Source organism: Protopterus annectens, chromosome 9.part0 (assembly GCF_019279795.1).
Source record: "Protopterus annectens isolate FY-2018-M chromosome 9.part0, PAN1.0, whole genome shotgun sequence".
NCBI lineage: Eukaryota > Metazoa > Chordata > Ceratodontiformes > Protopteridae > Protopterus > Protopterus annectens.
Window position 1 is genome coordinate 1,009,563,111 of NC_056743.1, and position 14,135 is coordinate 1,009,577,245.

The following is a 14,135-nucleotide window of genomic DNA, read 5'->3' on the forward strand; positions in this document are numbered from 1 at the left end:
AGTTTGCGATCCATCTTGTGACGTAAGGGTTTATGCCCAGGTTGGTAAGTTTATCAATAATACCCGAATGGGGAATGGTGTCAGATGCTTTAGCAAGGTCAAGGTAAGCCGTGTGTACCTCCTTTCCCTTATCTATAGCCTGAGTAACTGTCTCAAAGAAGTCCACCAGGTTCAAGAGGCATGATCTGCCCTTGACGAAGCCGAACTGTGTGTGGTTAAGTGTTTGGAGGTTCCCAATCTCTCCGTTTATGAGTTCCAAAATGATTCGCTCCATTGCCTTACAGATCAGACTGGTCAGGCTTATTGGTCGGTAGTTCCCAGGGTCGGTTGTGGGCCAACCCTTGTGCAGCGGAACCACCGTTGCTGTGCGCCAGTCTATGGGCACATATCCTGTCGAGAGGCTGAGACTGAACAGGGTATTCAGATGCGGGGTTAATTCATTTTGGAACTCGCATATGACACAGGCCGGGACACCATGTGGTCCCATGGAGGCAGTGCTTTTAGCTTTAGATAGAGCCTTATTAACCAACGTATCAGTAATAATTGGGGTTACACAATCCCCTGGAATAGTAATAGGTGGTGAGGGGGGGGGGGATTTGCACTGAACCTGTCAGCCAAGATGTTGGCAATGTCAGTGGGGTCAGTGTATTTTGTTCCATTTTGTACTAGCTCAGAACAGACCTGAGCGTTGTCATTTAGGTTTTTGATGTAACCATAGAAGGCCTTATGGTGATACTTGGCAACTTTCTTTTCGAAATTGGCTTTAGTTGACTTGATGAGGGTCCTCAATTTCTTACTAATGCTGATCAGGGATGATTTTTTCTATTTGAGATTTGGCCTTTTTTTGTATAAGTCTCCTCCTTTTATTGTATAGTTTGCTTAAGGCCGGGGTCCACCAGACTGGTTTCTTCTTGCTTGAGGAAGGAGTCTTGGTTTTAATTGGGATAGCACGGTCCATGCAATTCTGAAGATGTATATAAAGTGCCTTGGTGTAGGATTCTGCATCCTGGATATCATTATCCTTCTGCAAGGGAATAGTGAAGCTTTCCACTTCTGATGCAAGTAGTTTGAAGTTTGCTTTGGAAAGGTTTTTTACGATGGTTTCTTTGGGGGAGGTGGAGGGGTGAGTATGTCCAGGGTTATCAGTTTGTGGTCTGATCTGACCAGAGAGGGAGTGATAATGGGTGTGGTACAATGGACGCCCATATTTGTGATGACTAAATCCAATATGTTATCCCCTCTAGTGGGAGAACATACCAGTTGTTCAAGGGCATTTGAATTTATAAATTCTATGAACCACTGGGCATAGGAGTTAGAACTTTGGTAGTTCGCCCAGTCTATACCAGGGTAGTTGAAATCACCCAAAATTATGGTTTTGGGTAGGAGCTTTATATTTTCCAATGCCTCAAGGAATGCTGAGTGAGCATCTTGGGACATGGTGGGCGATCTATAACAGGCTACAACTTGAAATGTGGTTTTGCCTGTTGTTAGTTGCACATGGATGATCTCTGGGGCATCATAGTGCGCCACTAACCTGGAGATGTGGGTATCCTTGATGAGTATGGATACACCTCCGCCCTTTGTACTGCGATCCGGTAACTGAGGCCGAAAGGTATGATATGAATTGTAACCTGGTAATGCTGGGGTGCTCTCTGGAGCCTTGAACCAGGTTTCCGTCACTGCACAAACATCGATTTTCTCCATACTGAGGAGTGCCTCGAGTGTGTGCATTTTGAGGTTGAGACATCTGGCGTTTAGTAGCATTACCCTTAGTTTTTGGTTACCTGTGCTGGTTACGGTGGTTGGTTTGTCCTTTGAGCCTTGCCTAAAAAAGGCACTATGGGGATGGCAAGAGCCTTGGCCAGTATTCAAAAGCCTAGGGGTGACAGGTGCAAACCATCTCTGGCGAAACAGCGAGGCTTGTCTATCATGTCATCCCAGGCAGACAGACACTGGATCCCCTTAGAATGACACTAGAAGCTTAGCCAATTGTTGAAATTGATAATTTTGTCTTTGTATTGTGGTATAATTCTAGGTGAAGGTAGTATGCTACTCAAGGTCAGGGTCATACCAGCTTGGGCTACATGATCAGAGAGCTCCTCAATGTCTCTTTTCATGTAGTCCAGGGAGGTACGTTTTAGATCATTCACACCAACATGTACAATGACAGCGTCATACTTGTACTTGTTCTGGAGTGACCTTAGTGCCTGTGTTATGTGGTGGATCCTAGCACCCGACAGGCAGCTGACAGTAACCTTCTCCTTATTCAGCCTGGTGAGTGGAACATCTGTGTGCCTTACTATAGTCTCCTATTACTAGTGTGTTGGGTATGGTGTTTTGCCTTAGGAGCTGTCATGAGGCACACTGCTGAGGTGAATTATGTGTTTTCTGGCTTGTGTTTGGAGGTGCAGATTGCTTGCTTGTCTGCTTTGGAGGGCACTGTTACTTTTTCAGATTGGTGTACCTAGTGCCTCCGAATATGTTTTTGTGTATTTATGTGTATGTTTTGCCGGTGCTTGTTTTGTAGATCCATGTGTGACTGGTGGTGTGATGCTAGTGTGTCTCTTCCCCTCTTGACTGTCTGTTATAGCCATGGGTTGAGAGCACTTAGCCTCCAGTCTGGCTGTGTATTTGCATCTCTCACAAGTGTTTGTATCTAGAGGTAAGAGGAGAGGGTTGTCTGTATACATGAGGCAGTTGTGACATTGCCTCAGGATGCCCAATTCCACCAGATGAACTGGAGAGTACAACTGAAGCTGACCTCTGGACATGCTTGGAAAAGTAAATTTCACTTGTCTTGCGGACAATCGAGGGTCTTATGCTGTATTATAATATTGCTGTCTAGGAGATTTGGAAAATAATAGTGCTGTCTAGGAGATTTGGACAAGTGCTGATTTGGGTTATTCAAGTGCTGCAATAAGAGCAGTTGATCTGAAGCACTTGAGTTGAGGCTTGCCTAATTTTAAGGGAAAATTTGCAGTGCACACTTTGTGGAGCCAGGAATAGTATACCCCAGCTAACCGGCGCTGCCAAACGCTGCTCTGTGTGCAAGACCGCGCAAAAAGAGAGTTGCAGGGTTTTAAGAGAGAGAGAGAGATCAAGGAGTTTGGAATTGACCCAAAATGGCCAATAAAACTACAGTTTCTGGGCAGTAACCACTCCTACAGGGACAGGCAGGCTGCTCAGTGTTAACCACTGCCACTGGTGAACACAGAGACTTCCCTTTAGCCCTAGTAAGCACTGGCCTCCAAGAAACTTGCAAACAGTTCAGAACAGCAACTCTGTAACTGAACTTTTTTTTAAATTATAGAAAGTGGGAAAATAGCAAGATTTTTTTTTTGATAGTATCCTATAGAACACTTTAAAGTAGTTATATCAACTTAAGAAATCAGTTAGGATATTTTAGACATATAATTTCCTGTCAGAAATTTAAATAAGGTGGCAGAGCACTAAAAATCTGCTGCTAGCCTGCCAGCATCCTAAGCACACCGCCCACTCTGCCATATACCTTCTTAACCAATGTTCTCATATTATATCTAATTTGGTATAATTATTTAAACTGTACTTTTTTGTATTTTTTAAAGATTGTAAAATCATTGCTCTTAAAATGTTTTGTAATACTTTAGAGCTTTTCTCCCTGGGCCTCCACTTAAAATGGGCTGCTACCCACTTGGACTTTCCTGGTGATCAAATATCAATAAATATAAATAAATGAAATTATAAAGGGCTGTTTTTTCACTTATACTTTGCTAAAGAGGATCTGAGTGATCATTCCATCCACCAACTTGTTTGGTAATTGAAGTGCCCTATGAAAGTCCTGTCATATTACATTATGTGAACAGGAAACAAGGCAGGTATATTTTAATAAGATTTCATATGCACAAGTGGGGGTGTACTTTGAGAAATGGAAATGGTGAGGAAAGTTGCAGCCAAGTGCTTTCTTAAATAGGGAGACACTTTGTCTGTCTTCCACTTCAGATGAGGAGGGTTTGGTGCAGTGGATTGAAAAGTGAGTAGACCATTTGTTAATTTTATTGGAAGGTGAACAGATTAGTGGTCCAAGAGAGGAATGTAGAACATTCGTTGGCACCAGCAAGGCTAATTTCACTAACGAGGAATTGTGCAAATTGAGTGAGCCACATTCACCCATCTGCCAGAAAATTTAATGTAGCTAATGGTTCTTTTTTGCCTTTGAACATGTTCAATGGTAGCACTGAGAGCTTCTAGTCACATATTTCAGCTTGTACTTGTGCCTAGCAAATGTACATCATTTGTGTGTGTTAAGAGAGAGGGGCACTTAGTGGAAGAAATTGAGACTTAGTAATATGCCACTACACTCTGAGGTTGTGCACATTTGCCCTACCAGTTGAATGTATGTGCCTGCTTGCCTTTTGTGATGATTTTACTCTATTTGTATTGCTGACATGTCATTTGTCATTATTTTTGCTTCACATTTTTGTGTGGATAATATTTCAGGTACAGCCACTCTCCTTGGAGGAGTTGCTGGCCAAGAAGAAGGCAGAGGAAGAAGAAGAAGCCAAGGTAAGTTCCATTTATTTCATGCAACACATGAAATGATTTATAGGTCAGATAGAGTAGGTGCAGCAGGTTGCTAAACTCTCTAGGTAAAATGAATGAATGAACAGGAATGAAGTGATAGAAACAGCAACAAGTAGATTGTTAGATCTGTTTTTGTAACTGTGCTAATCTTTTTTTTTGCCTGATCAGTGGGATCTTATTGGCTGATTGCAGTGTTAACTGAATAGGTTTTAGTAGTACAATGATGACTGCCATGAACATGGTCATTTTCGGTGGAAGGATTACATGAATGTTTTCAAGCCTAAATTATGGATGAAGACTTTGAGGGAGTGTTTGTTATTTAATGTTTTTAATTACTGAGAATTTTTTGGTTAGCTGTTGATAGAGGTGCAACTGTGGAATCATTTGGTTAGTGTAGAGCTAATTAGTAGCAGATTCATGTTTTGTCCAGGGGTAATAACTGAATAGGCACCTGGTTATTTTTGACTGTATCAGGTCAGCTGATCCTCCCACTTATTTCAGTCACCTCTGCTTCCTATGTTTAAGGCTGTATGACCCTTTGTTGAATATTTCTTCCCTTGTTTCCAACAACGTTGTATTCCTTCTTTCAAATTTTTACTCCTGCAGAGGTGCCTGTAGGGGGTTTCTTCAGGGTCTGACTTTCTAGTGTAGTCATACATGTTTTATAATTATTAGTAACATAATCTTATTCATCTGTGAATATAGAGAAAAACACTGATGTCAAGGGGCAATCACATGTACTTCAACATGTGCATTACTACTGTGGGTGTCATAGCTTTCCTCTTCTGACAGTTGGAATCTTTTTGATGGAGAGTCACTGCCGGGAATGAGTTTCACAGTGCTTCACCCCCACACCCTCTCCCCAAGATAAGAGCCAGCTCTGTGCTTTGTTCTGAATGTGCACCAGCCCCCAAAACCAGCATCTTAACTCTCAGCCCTCTAGTTGAACCTAGGTCATTGATGCTGCTCAGTGGAAAAAACCTTGCCTGGTCACTAAACCTAGCTAAGTAGGAAAGAATATATGGCTATAAAAGGAGTGTTTGGATAGTATAGTTTTCTTGAGGGTTGCTGTGTGATGTTTTTTGGAGAATCTGTGGTTATTCACAGTGATTTCTTAAGGTGATTGCTGGATGTCTACATTTCTGCAGCCAAAATTCCTTTCAAAAGCAGAGCGTGAAGCAGAAGCATTGAAGAGGCGACAACAAGAGGTGGCAGAGAAACAGAAACTGATTGAGGAAGAACGAAAAAAGAGGAGGATGTTCCAGGACATGGGGCGCAAAATGTTGGGTATGCATCTGGTTTCCATAATGCTCACTCTGATTTTATTTGCAGATAATTCAGTTTATGCCTGTGAAGTCTGTAAAGAACAGCATTTGTTTGCTTTATACTTTACCTTTCACTGGTGTGATACATAGATGGTACTTGGGATTTGTGAACATGTGCCTTGTTCTATTCACATAGGGTCTGATGTCATTTTTTTGTTAAGACTCATTCTAAGTAATTTACTTTCTTTCCCTTGTCTTTTATTTGTTGTTAATTAATGTTAAGTAGCTCATTGTGGTCTTGGTTGTGGGTTATACTTGCACTGTTGCCATACAGGAGTTTAGCAGTTGAAGTAAAGAAATTCAGAGATTTGGCAAGTAAAGATGTTTCCGCATCTCATGTGCTGTACCTGCAGTGTGAGATATCTTCATACATTGAGACTGCCATCTTGAAATTGAAATGCTAGATTGAATGTGGAAAAGTGGTGGTGTTGAATACCTTAGGCTGATGGCCACACCCTGAAGTCATTGCTTTCTGTTTTGCATATTGTTTTAAGCACCTCAAAAAGACCTGCCTTTAGTGGTGGTGCATCTTAACTATTTGTGGATCAGTTAGAACTCAAGAAAAGTATGAAAGCATCAGTATCAATCAAAAGTTCAGACTGTGCTCATCATATTCATGGCAAGGAAAAACTGCAGAGCTCCGTATGTAAACTAGGACAGCTACAACCATTGTAGCTGCCTGACAGCAATGCAGTAGACTTCTGTCACAGAAGAACACAACTTTGTATTGGTACTATTACTAGTGAGTGGTTGAGATAGACGTACCGTTAGACTTTGGAGAGATTGGCCCAACAAACATAGGAAAATTAAACTGATTATGAAGCTCTGATGTGGAAGTGTGATATTCTGTACAAACGTCAGTGCATCTCAGGGGGCATAATAGCTGAGTATGCAGCCTAAAAAACATAACTAAATAATTTATTTGTATATTTATTTGTTAACACAGTGGGCTTGGGCTTTGCCCTCATGACCAAACCACACCTACCATGGGTAAATCCAGCATTGCCGACACCCAACCATGGGTTATTGCTATAATATTGCCTACTTTATTCTGTTCAGTTTATATTAATTAGGTGCTGTGGATGGGTGTTCATAATATATAAACCTTGATGGAAGTGCTTCAGAAGTAGTGCTTGTGTAATTCCTGTCTTGAAATCAGGTGTTTTGGCATTCTTCCTTTAGCCGAAATGTGAGATTCTTCTCAAGTAGTAGCATATTATCAGTTGCAGTAATTTTGATTGATAATTCATTCCATAATGCAGGAATTAGCTCACTGAAAAAAATCATTGACAGAGAAAAGTGAGGTATTTATAGTTTTATACTTTCAAAGTTTTTTTTCAAGAGCAAGATGAGCTTTTTTATGATCAGTTTATTTACTAGAGGAGAACAGTACTGCTTGTTAATTTGAATTTTAGAATACTTAAAAAAGTAGTTCTGGCACTGATGGGTAACCATTTTGCTTTATGAGTAGTCAGCTAGATGAATGACCCCAAGTATTTTTTCAGTTTGTAGCAGAGATTTGTTAAACATCAAATGCCGTGCAAAAATTAGCAAAGCATGTTCAAGTAGAGGGTTAAGTATGTTTCTGGCTATAGCTGTGCAAGCTTATCTAGTGATATAGTTGGATATTTTATGAGCACTTTCAGTTAATTTAAAACTGTAGAAGTTAAATGTTCAATATAGTTATGAAAGGACAGAGTTTGAACTAGAGTAATACACAATTACTTTTGTTGAGTTGTGTAGGGTGTTTGCTCATAAAGTTATGGAGCGCATCATCATGGACTGTATAAATAAGGACATAGGGAATCTCCAAACTCTGGACCCCATGCAGTTTGGGTTTGTGAAAGGTAGATCATGCCTGCTCAACCTGATTGACTTCTTCGAGCCTGTCACCAGAGCCGTGGATGAGGGCAAGGTAGTTCACACAGCCTACCTAGATCTTGCCAAGGCCTTCGACACCATCCTTCACTCAGGAATCATAGATAGACTCACTAAACTAGGCATAAACCCCTATGGTTGCCAACTGGCTCACTGATAGAACCCACACTGTGAAAGTAGCGGACTCCAAATTTGACTACCGACCAGTTACAAGTGGTGTCCCACAGGTATCGGTCCTAGGTCCTCTCCTGTTTGACATCTACTTCTCTGAAGTTCAAGCCAACACAAAGGGACTCTGACTAACCAAGTTCACAGATGATTGCAAACTGGGAGCCATTATTGATTCTCCAGCTAATGTAGACATTCTGCAAAAAGGCCTCACTAACACTAATGACTGCTGTCAAAACCATGGCCTTAAGTTTAATGCTAAAAAGTGCATTGTCATTCCCTTTGGGAAAATTCGGTGCCCATGAACTACCACATAGGCGGTAGTCCACTAATCACCGAAGGTGTGATAAGAGACCTGGAAGCACAGGTTGACAGCAAACTCTCCTTTGATAACCACCTTGCCACTGTAGTCAGAAAGTCCTTCTATGTGGCACATCTCATTACAAAAGGTTTCTCATCCAGGAAGAAAGAGGTCGTAATCCGTCTCTACTCATCCCTCATTAGACCTATTATAGAATACACCTCATTTGGTATATACCTCACTAGACACCTACAACAATTGGAAAGGTCACAAAAACACCTCACTAAGAGGATCTTAGGCCTTAGACACATGCCCTATACATACGCTCTCTAAAAATTCCAGTTATACTGTGTTTCTTATCGCCTCTACTTAGAGGCAATCTCTGCTTGACCTCCAAAGCCATGTCTGACCCAGAGCTGCTAGATATGCTACACCTAAAGAAATCCCCATCCCTCCATGCCACACGTTCCTGGAACCCAAACCTCATTGCCACAATAAACAGAACATGCTGGAAGGACAGGTTCCTAATGCAGAGACTTCCCATACTCTGGAACAAACTTCCCATTCACATAAAGCAGAGCATTTCACTGGCCCTCTTTAAGAGAAATCTTGACGAGTGGATGGGCAATAGAAAGTTCACCCCGGGGATCACTTCAGTGGCCTTGCTTGACAGGGACACTGGGAACTAACTTTGGGTGCCATGATGCCAGGGAATCTTCTTGGGCTAGGCTTATATAGGATCCAGGGCCGTTAGCCTAGTACACACCTATGAACCTATGTAGCTCTTTAATGACCAAATGTTTAGATTTTTTGAGACATTTGTCAGTTCTAAATAACATGACTTACTTTATTTTTTTTGTGAATCTGTGATCATTTTATTATAAGCGAACTAGTTCTGATGTGTCTGGGGTGAGTGAGTGGTTGAGTGAGACTTTAATCCAGTACCATCGGAGTACATCAAACTGCTGTAGTAGACCCCAAGGCAAGTTATTGAAGTAAAAGAAGTAGAGGACCAAGGACTGAACCGTTGGAAACATCTTTTGATAGTGTGCCAGTTTCAGTAGAAGTATTATTCATAATAACTAAAAACTGTGTTCAGTAGACTGGACAGGTATGGCGGCATTATACTCAATAATTGGGCTATGTTTTATGCCAATGGAGAAACCTAAGTAAACTGACTTTGACAGTAATGTAGTATGATTGAGTTTTAAAGGCACTAGGTAAATCTTGGAAAAATGTCACCACTTATTTGATCCTTTCCATGTACTGGATAAGATTTGGTTTATTAACTCATTAATGTCTGTCATGTGGAATGTTGCCCTTCTTACAGCCTGTACACATCCATGCACTCCAGAGCATTTTCTGGGAAAAAGGGTAGAATTCAGAACAGATTTGGCAAAAAATGTGTACATCAGTTACCTTTGTCATGAAAGATTTACATTGGCAGTTCTGTTTGGTCAAACTCCAGGAATATCTCCCAGACCAGATAAAGCAGAGACTGGAAGGGATGGAAGCTGAAGCTCTCCAAAAAGAACTGTTAGAACTCTGCAACACTTGTTCTTAGATTTCAATGCATTCTTTACATTGTGACTCTGGTGCTTTGGAAGCATTAAGCAGGGCAGCTGCATTAGGGTCTGTTATCAGGAGACATACTTTGGTATGAGAACAGTCTCTTTCTGTTCATGTCAAATCAAAAATTCTATATATTCTGCTGGACAAAGGATTTCTGTTTGGACCCAAGACTCAAGCTGTATTTAAGAAAGTGGAGGATAAGGCAAAGTCTCTATAAACTGTCAAGGACTTTCTGCAGGTTACCCCCCCCCAAGTTTAGTAAAAGTTCCCCTGCATGAGCCTAGTCCTTTTGTCCCATATAACCAAGACCAAGAAGCAGAAAGACCAGGAGAGAAAAAAGCAGCAAAGAAGATGACAAGTTGAACAGGGATCTAGGCTCAGTGGACCCCACTTTCAGGGATGTAAAGTGAGCAGTTATGACTCTGTAGAGCATCTCCTTGTCCCCCCCCCCCCACCAAAGTCCCAACATAACTCAAACCACTCTTTTTCTGGCAAATCTCAGAAGCAGGCTTTCCCTCTTCTTAAACAGGTGGCAAAATATTACCCAGGACAGTTGGGTTCTTCAGATCAGGGTACAACTTGCAGTTTGCTTCTATTTCGAGACCGGCAGGTATCTCTCCTGTTCCCAAAGGATAGTTCAGGAAAGCTCAGATCCAAGTAAAGCTTCTTCAGGAACTGGGCTTCATAAAACCAGTCTCTCAAGAAGAACTAGGAACAGGGTACTACTCAAGACTCTTCCTAGTACCAAAAAAAGAAGGAACTTGGAGATCAGTTCTAGACCTATTAAGGCTAAATAGGTTCTTAGCGTTCCCCAAGTTCTAGATGCTCACTCTGCAAACTCCCCTGTCCATGCTTTTTACATCCACTTCCAGGGATGTAAAGTGAGCAGTTATGACTCTGTAGAGCATCTCCTTGTCCCCCCCCCCCACCAAAGTCCCAACATAACTCAAACCACTCTTTTTCTGGCAAATCTCAGAAGCAGGCTTTCCCTCTTCTTAAACAGGTGGCAAAATATTACCCAGGACAGTTGGGTTCTTCAGATCAGGGTACAACTTGCAGTTTGCTTCTATTTCGAGACCGGCAGGTATCTCTCCTGTTCCCAAAGGATAGTTCAGGAAAGCTCAGATCCAAGTAAAGCTTCTTCAGGAACTGGGCTTTATAAAACCAGTCTCTCAAGAAGAACTAGGAACAGGGTACTACTCAAGACTCTTCCTAGTACCAAAAAAAGAAGGAACTTGGAGATCAGTTCTAGACCTATTAAGGCTAAATAGGTTCTTAGCGTTCCCCAAGTTCTAGATGCTTACTCTGCAAACTCCCCTGTCCATGCTTTTTACTCAGGAATTGATGAACACCTTGGATCTAAAAGATCCCTACTTCCACATACCAGTAGCAAAGAAGCACTGGTGGTATCTGTGCCTCAGGGCAGGTGGAAAGCGCGTTCAGTTATGTGCAGTGCCCTTCAGCTTATCTACTGCTTCCAGAATGTTCACACAATATATGGTTCCATTGGTTGTCTTTGGAAAGATCAAAAGTATGTAGGTCTTCCCTTGTCTAGAAGATTGCCTTATAAAAGTAAGTTCTTTGAAGGAAGTGGGGGCTTCTCTTCATCTGACCATGATCTGCCTTTCAAAGCTGGGATTCTGCCTAAACCTAACAAAATCGAAACTGTCATCCACAAACAGTCTGGTATTCTTAGGAACCTTGCTGGACACAGAAAAACAAAGGGCCTTTCTTCCTCAGTTAAAGATTGCTTTTCTAACACTGTGTGTCAGAACACTAGCCCAGCATGAGCTGATGTCAACCAGCTTATTCTGAGAACTCTGAGATACATGGGTTCCTACATCCTTCCCCCAGCAAAACTTCACACGAGGAAGACCCAATGGTTCCTGAAGAATATGTGGTGTCAGCATAGACACCCTCTAAACTTCAAGCTAAAGCTTCTCCCCTGCTTGAAAAGAGAGCTGCTAGGGAGGATAGACACTTGCCTCTGGAAAAAAGGAATTCCTTTTCAGTGTCAGGGAACCAAATGATGACCCTCAGATGCCTTAAACCTAGCTTGAAGCACCCACTCAGGCAGTCTGAGGTGTAAGGGAAGTGGGGAGGCTTCCTTTTAAGCCACTTCAATCTGAAAGAAATTATTGCAGTTTACAGAGAGAAGATAGCATTCAAACAAATGTGGAAACAAGGCACCCTCTTGGGAAAGATGAATAACGCTGTGGTAATGTGATACACAAGCAAATAGGGAAGTATACACTCCTCCCTCTGCCACCTGGCAGTGCAGTTCTGGGTGGCAGCACAAGGGATAGGATTTCACCTAATAGCGAAGTATCTTCCAGAATTAAGCAACAACCTTCTGAGCACCTTAACGGATCAGTTTCGGACTCCCATAAGTGGATGCTGAAAAAAACACATCCTAAATCACAAGAAAATGGGGTGTACAGGAAAATGGAGTATGCCAGAAACAGACATTTTGCCTTAAAAGAAAATAGGCAGGTAAAATGTTGTTCAGGGCACCTGAGTCAACAGGGCCTGGAGGATGGGCAGTTTCTCTTTCCCATGGACAGATCTATTTCTGCATGCTTTCCCTCCCATACCTCTCATCCCCAGATTATTTGTAAAGATCAGAGAAAATTTTAATTTAACCATTCTAGCTTAGGCATTATTGGTTTCCTGTATTATGCAACTTAAGCAGTCAAGGACCATGGTTGCTACTGTAGGAAGTGGACCTCTTGGTTCTGAACAAAGGAGCCAACATCCACCAACTTACAGGCTGAATCTGGCAACCTGAATGGTATGATCCTTATTCCCCAGGGCCAGCTGTTAGGCAAGAATGTCCTACTTATCGTGAAAAAGGCCTGCAGACTCGGTACCAGTAAGTCCTGTATCACTAAATGGAAAAGTTTTAGTGTATGGTACCAGACCAAGGGCTCAACCTCTGCTAGCTAGTAATCTCTTTGGTTTTGACCTGTTTGGTTGTACTTTTCACCAAGGATCTCTCTTACTTTACTTTATTAAAATTCATGCCATTGCTGTGTATGCCTGCCAGTGCAACCTCCTTTTATTTTCTCAGTTTATGATGAAATAGTTGCTTAAATGCGTTTTCCACTTAAGGTCACCCAGGAAGGGCCACTGCACCGTCCTGCAACCTTGGTTTTGCATTAGAGAAACTCACTTTGAGCCTGCTTCTTCCTCAGACATCAAATTCTTGGAAAGCAGCCTTCTAAGAATTCGGCACTGAGGAAACCTTTTTGTTGGAAAGCAGCCTTCCCAGTAGTCATCACCTCAGCAGGAAGAATATGTGAGTTACAGGCACTAATATGTAAAAAAAGCCTTCCTCATGTTTCACCTAGACAGTGTTTCATTGAGAACTAACCCCATCTTCATACCCCTGATGGTAACACAGTTCTCTGAGTCAAACAATCCAAATTCCTTCTTTTTTCCCTAAACCCACAGAACAAATGAGAGGTAAATTTGTACTCCCTGGATGTGCATAGACAGTTCCGGTTTCACTTGGTTAAGGCAAAACGTTTCAGAAAGTCTGATCAGCTCTCTGTCCCTTTTCTCCTAACAAGTGGGGTAAAACAGTAAGTAAGGAAACAGTCTCTATGTGAACCTCTGACTGTATCTCGTTTTGCTACAAGCATCATGGAAAAACGTACCTTAGCACATTAGAGCTCATTCTACAAGACCCAGAGCTACCACTACTGCCTTTATCAGGAGGTGTCCACCCAAGATGCTCTGGAAGCAACCACCTGGTCCAAAGTCTGCACATTTTTCAAGCACTGTGCCTTGACCTCTACCTCTAAAGCCAGAACTGGGTTCCCTTTTTCAGTCCTGCAAGGGCCCATGTTCTGTGTTTGATATCTTTTCCATCCACCCTTCCAAGAGCTAGTAGTTATAACGTCAACAGTAAAACACGAGCACTGTACAGCTATGTCTGCTTATCATAAATGAAGATGTTGGAGTGTCTTCACTGTTGCAGTATCCTTACCCTCCCATCTTCCCCCTTTCCGTAATATCTCTGCTCCATTTAGGTACCCCTATTAGGTGACTTTTACATTAGCCCTGCTGGGAACAGTTTGGGTGAGTTGTGCTCCTGGCCTAGGGCTAGGAGAGTGGGGCTGTTGTCCTGTGAGGGCAAGAAAGACCTGAGAAAATACTGCCAGCTGCCAATCCTTATACTCTGACATCCTGATGTCAGAATGGAGGGCATTTGCTGGGCCAGCAGGAGGGAAACGAAACTCTGGTATTCAGGCCAGTGAAGGGCTTCCATAACAGAAAATCCCAAGGAGTCCAGGAGTTATTACTGCAACAGTGAAGACATTTCAACA

The 14,135-nt window shown here is 42.1% G+C and overlaps 1 protein-coding gene across 1 annotated transcript in view; it reads left to right on the plus strand.

Annotated features, from left to right (window-relative positions):
* Nucleotides 1-14,135, plus strand: part of DDX23 (DEAD-box helicase 23) — a 497,343-nt gene that overhangs the window by 99,585 nt on the left and 383,623 nt on the right. Inside the window, exons 5-6 of the mRNA XM_044083796.1 lie at nt 4,477-4,542; nt 5,709-5,847. Coding sequence (XP_043939731.1) covers nt 4,477-4,542; nt 5,709-5,847 — 205 coding nt within the window. The remainder of the gene's footprint in view (nt 1-4,476; nt 4,543-5,708; nt 5,848-14,135) is intronic.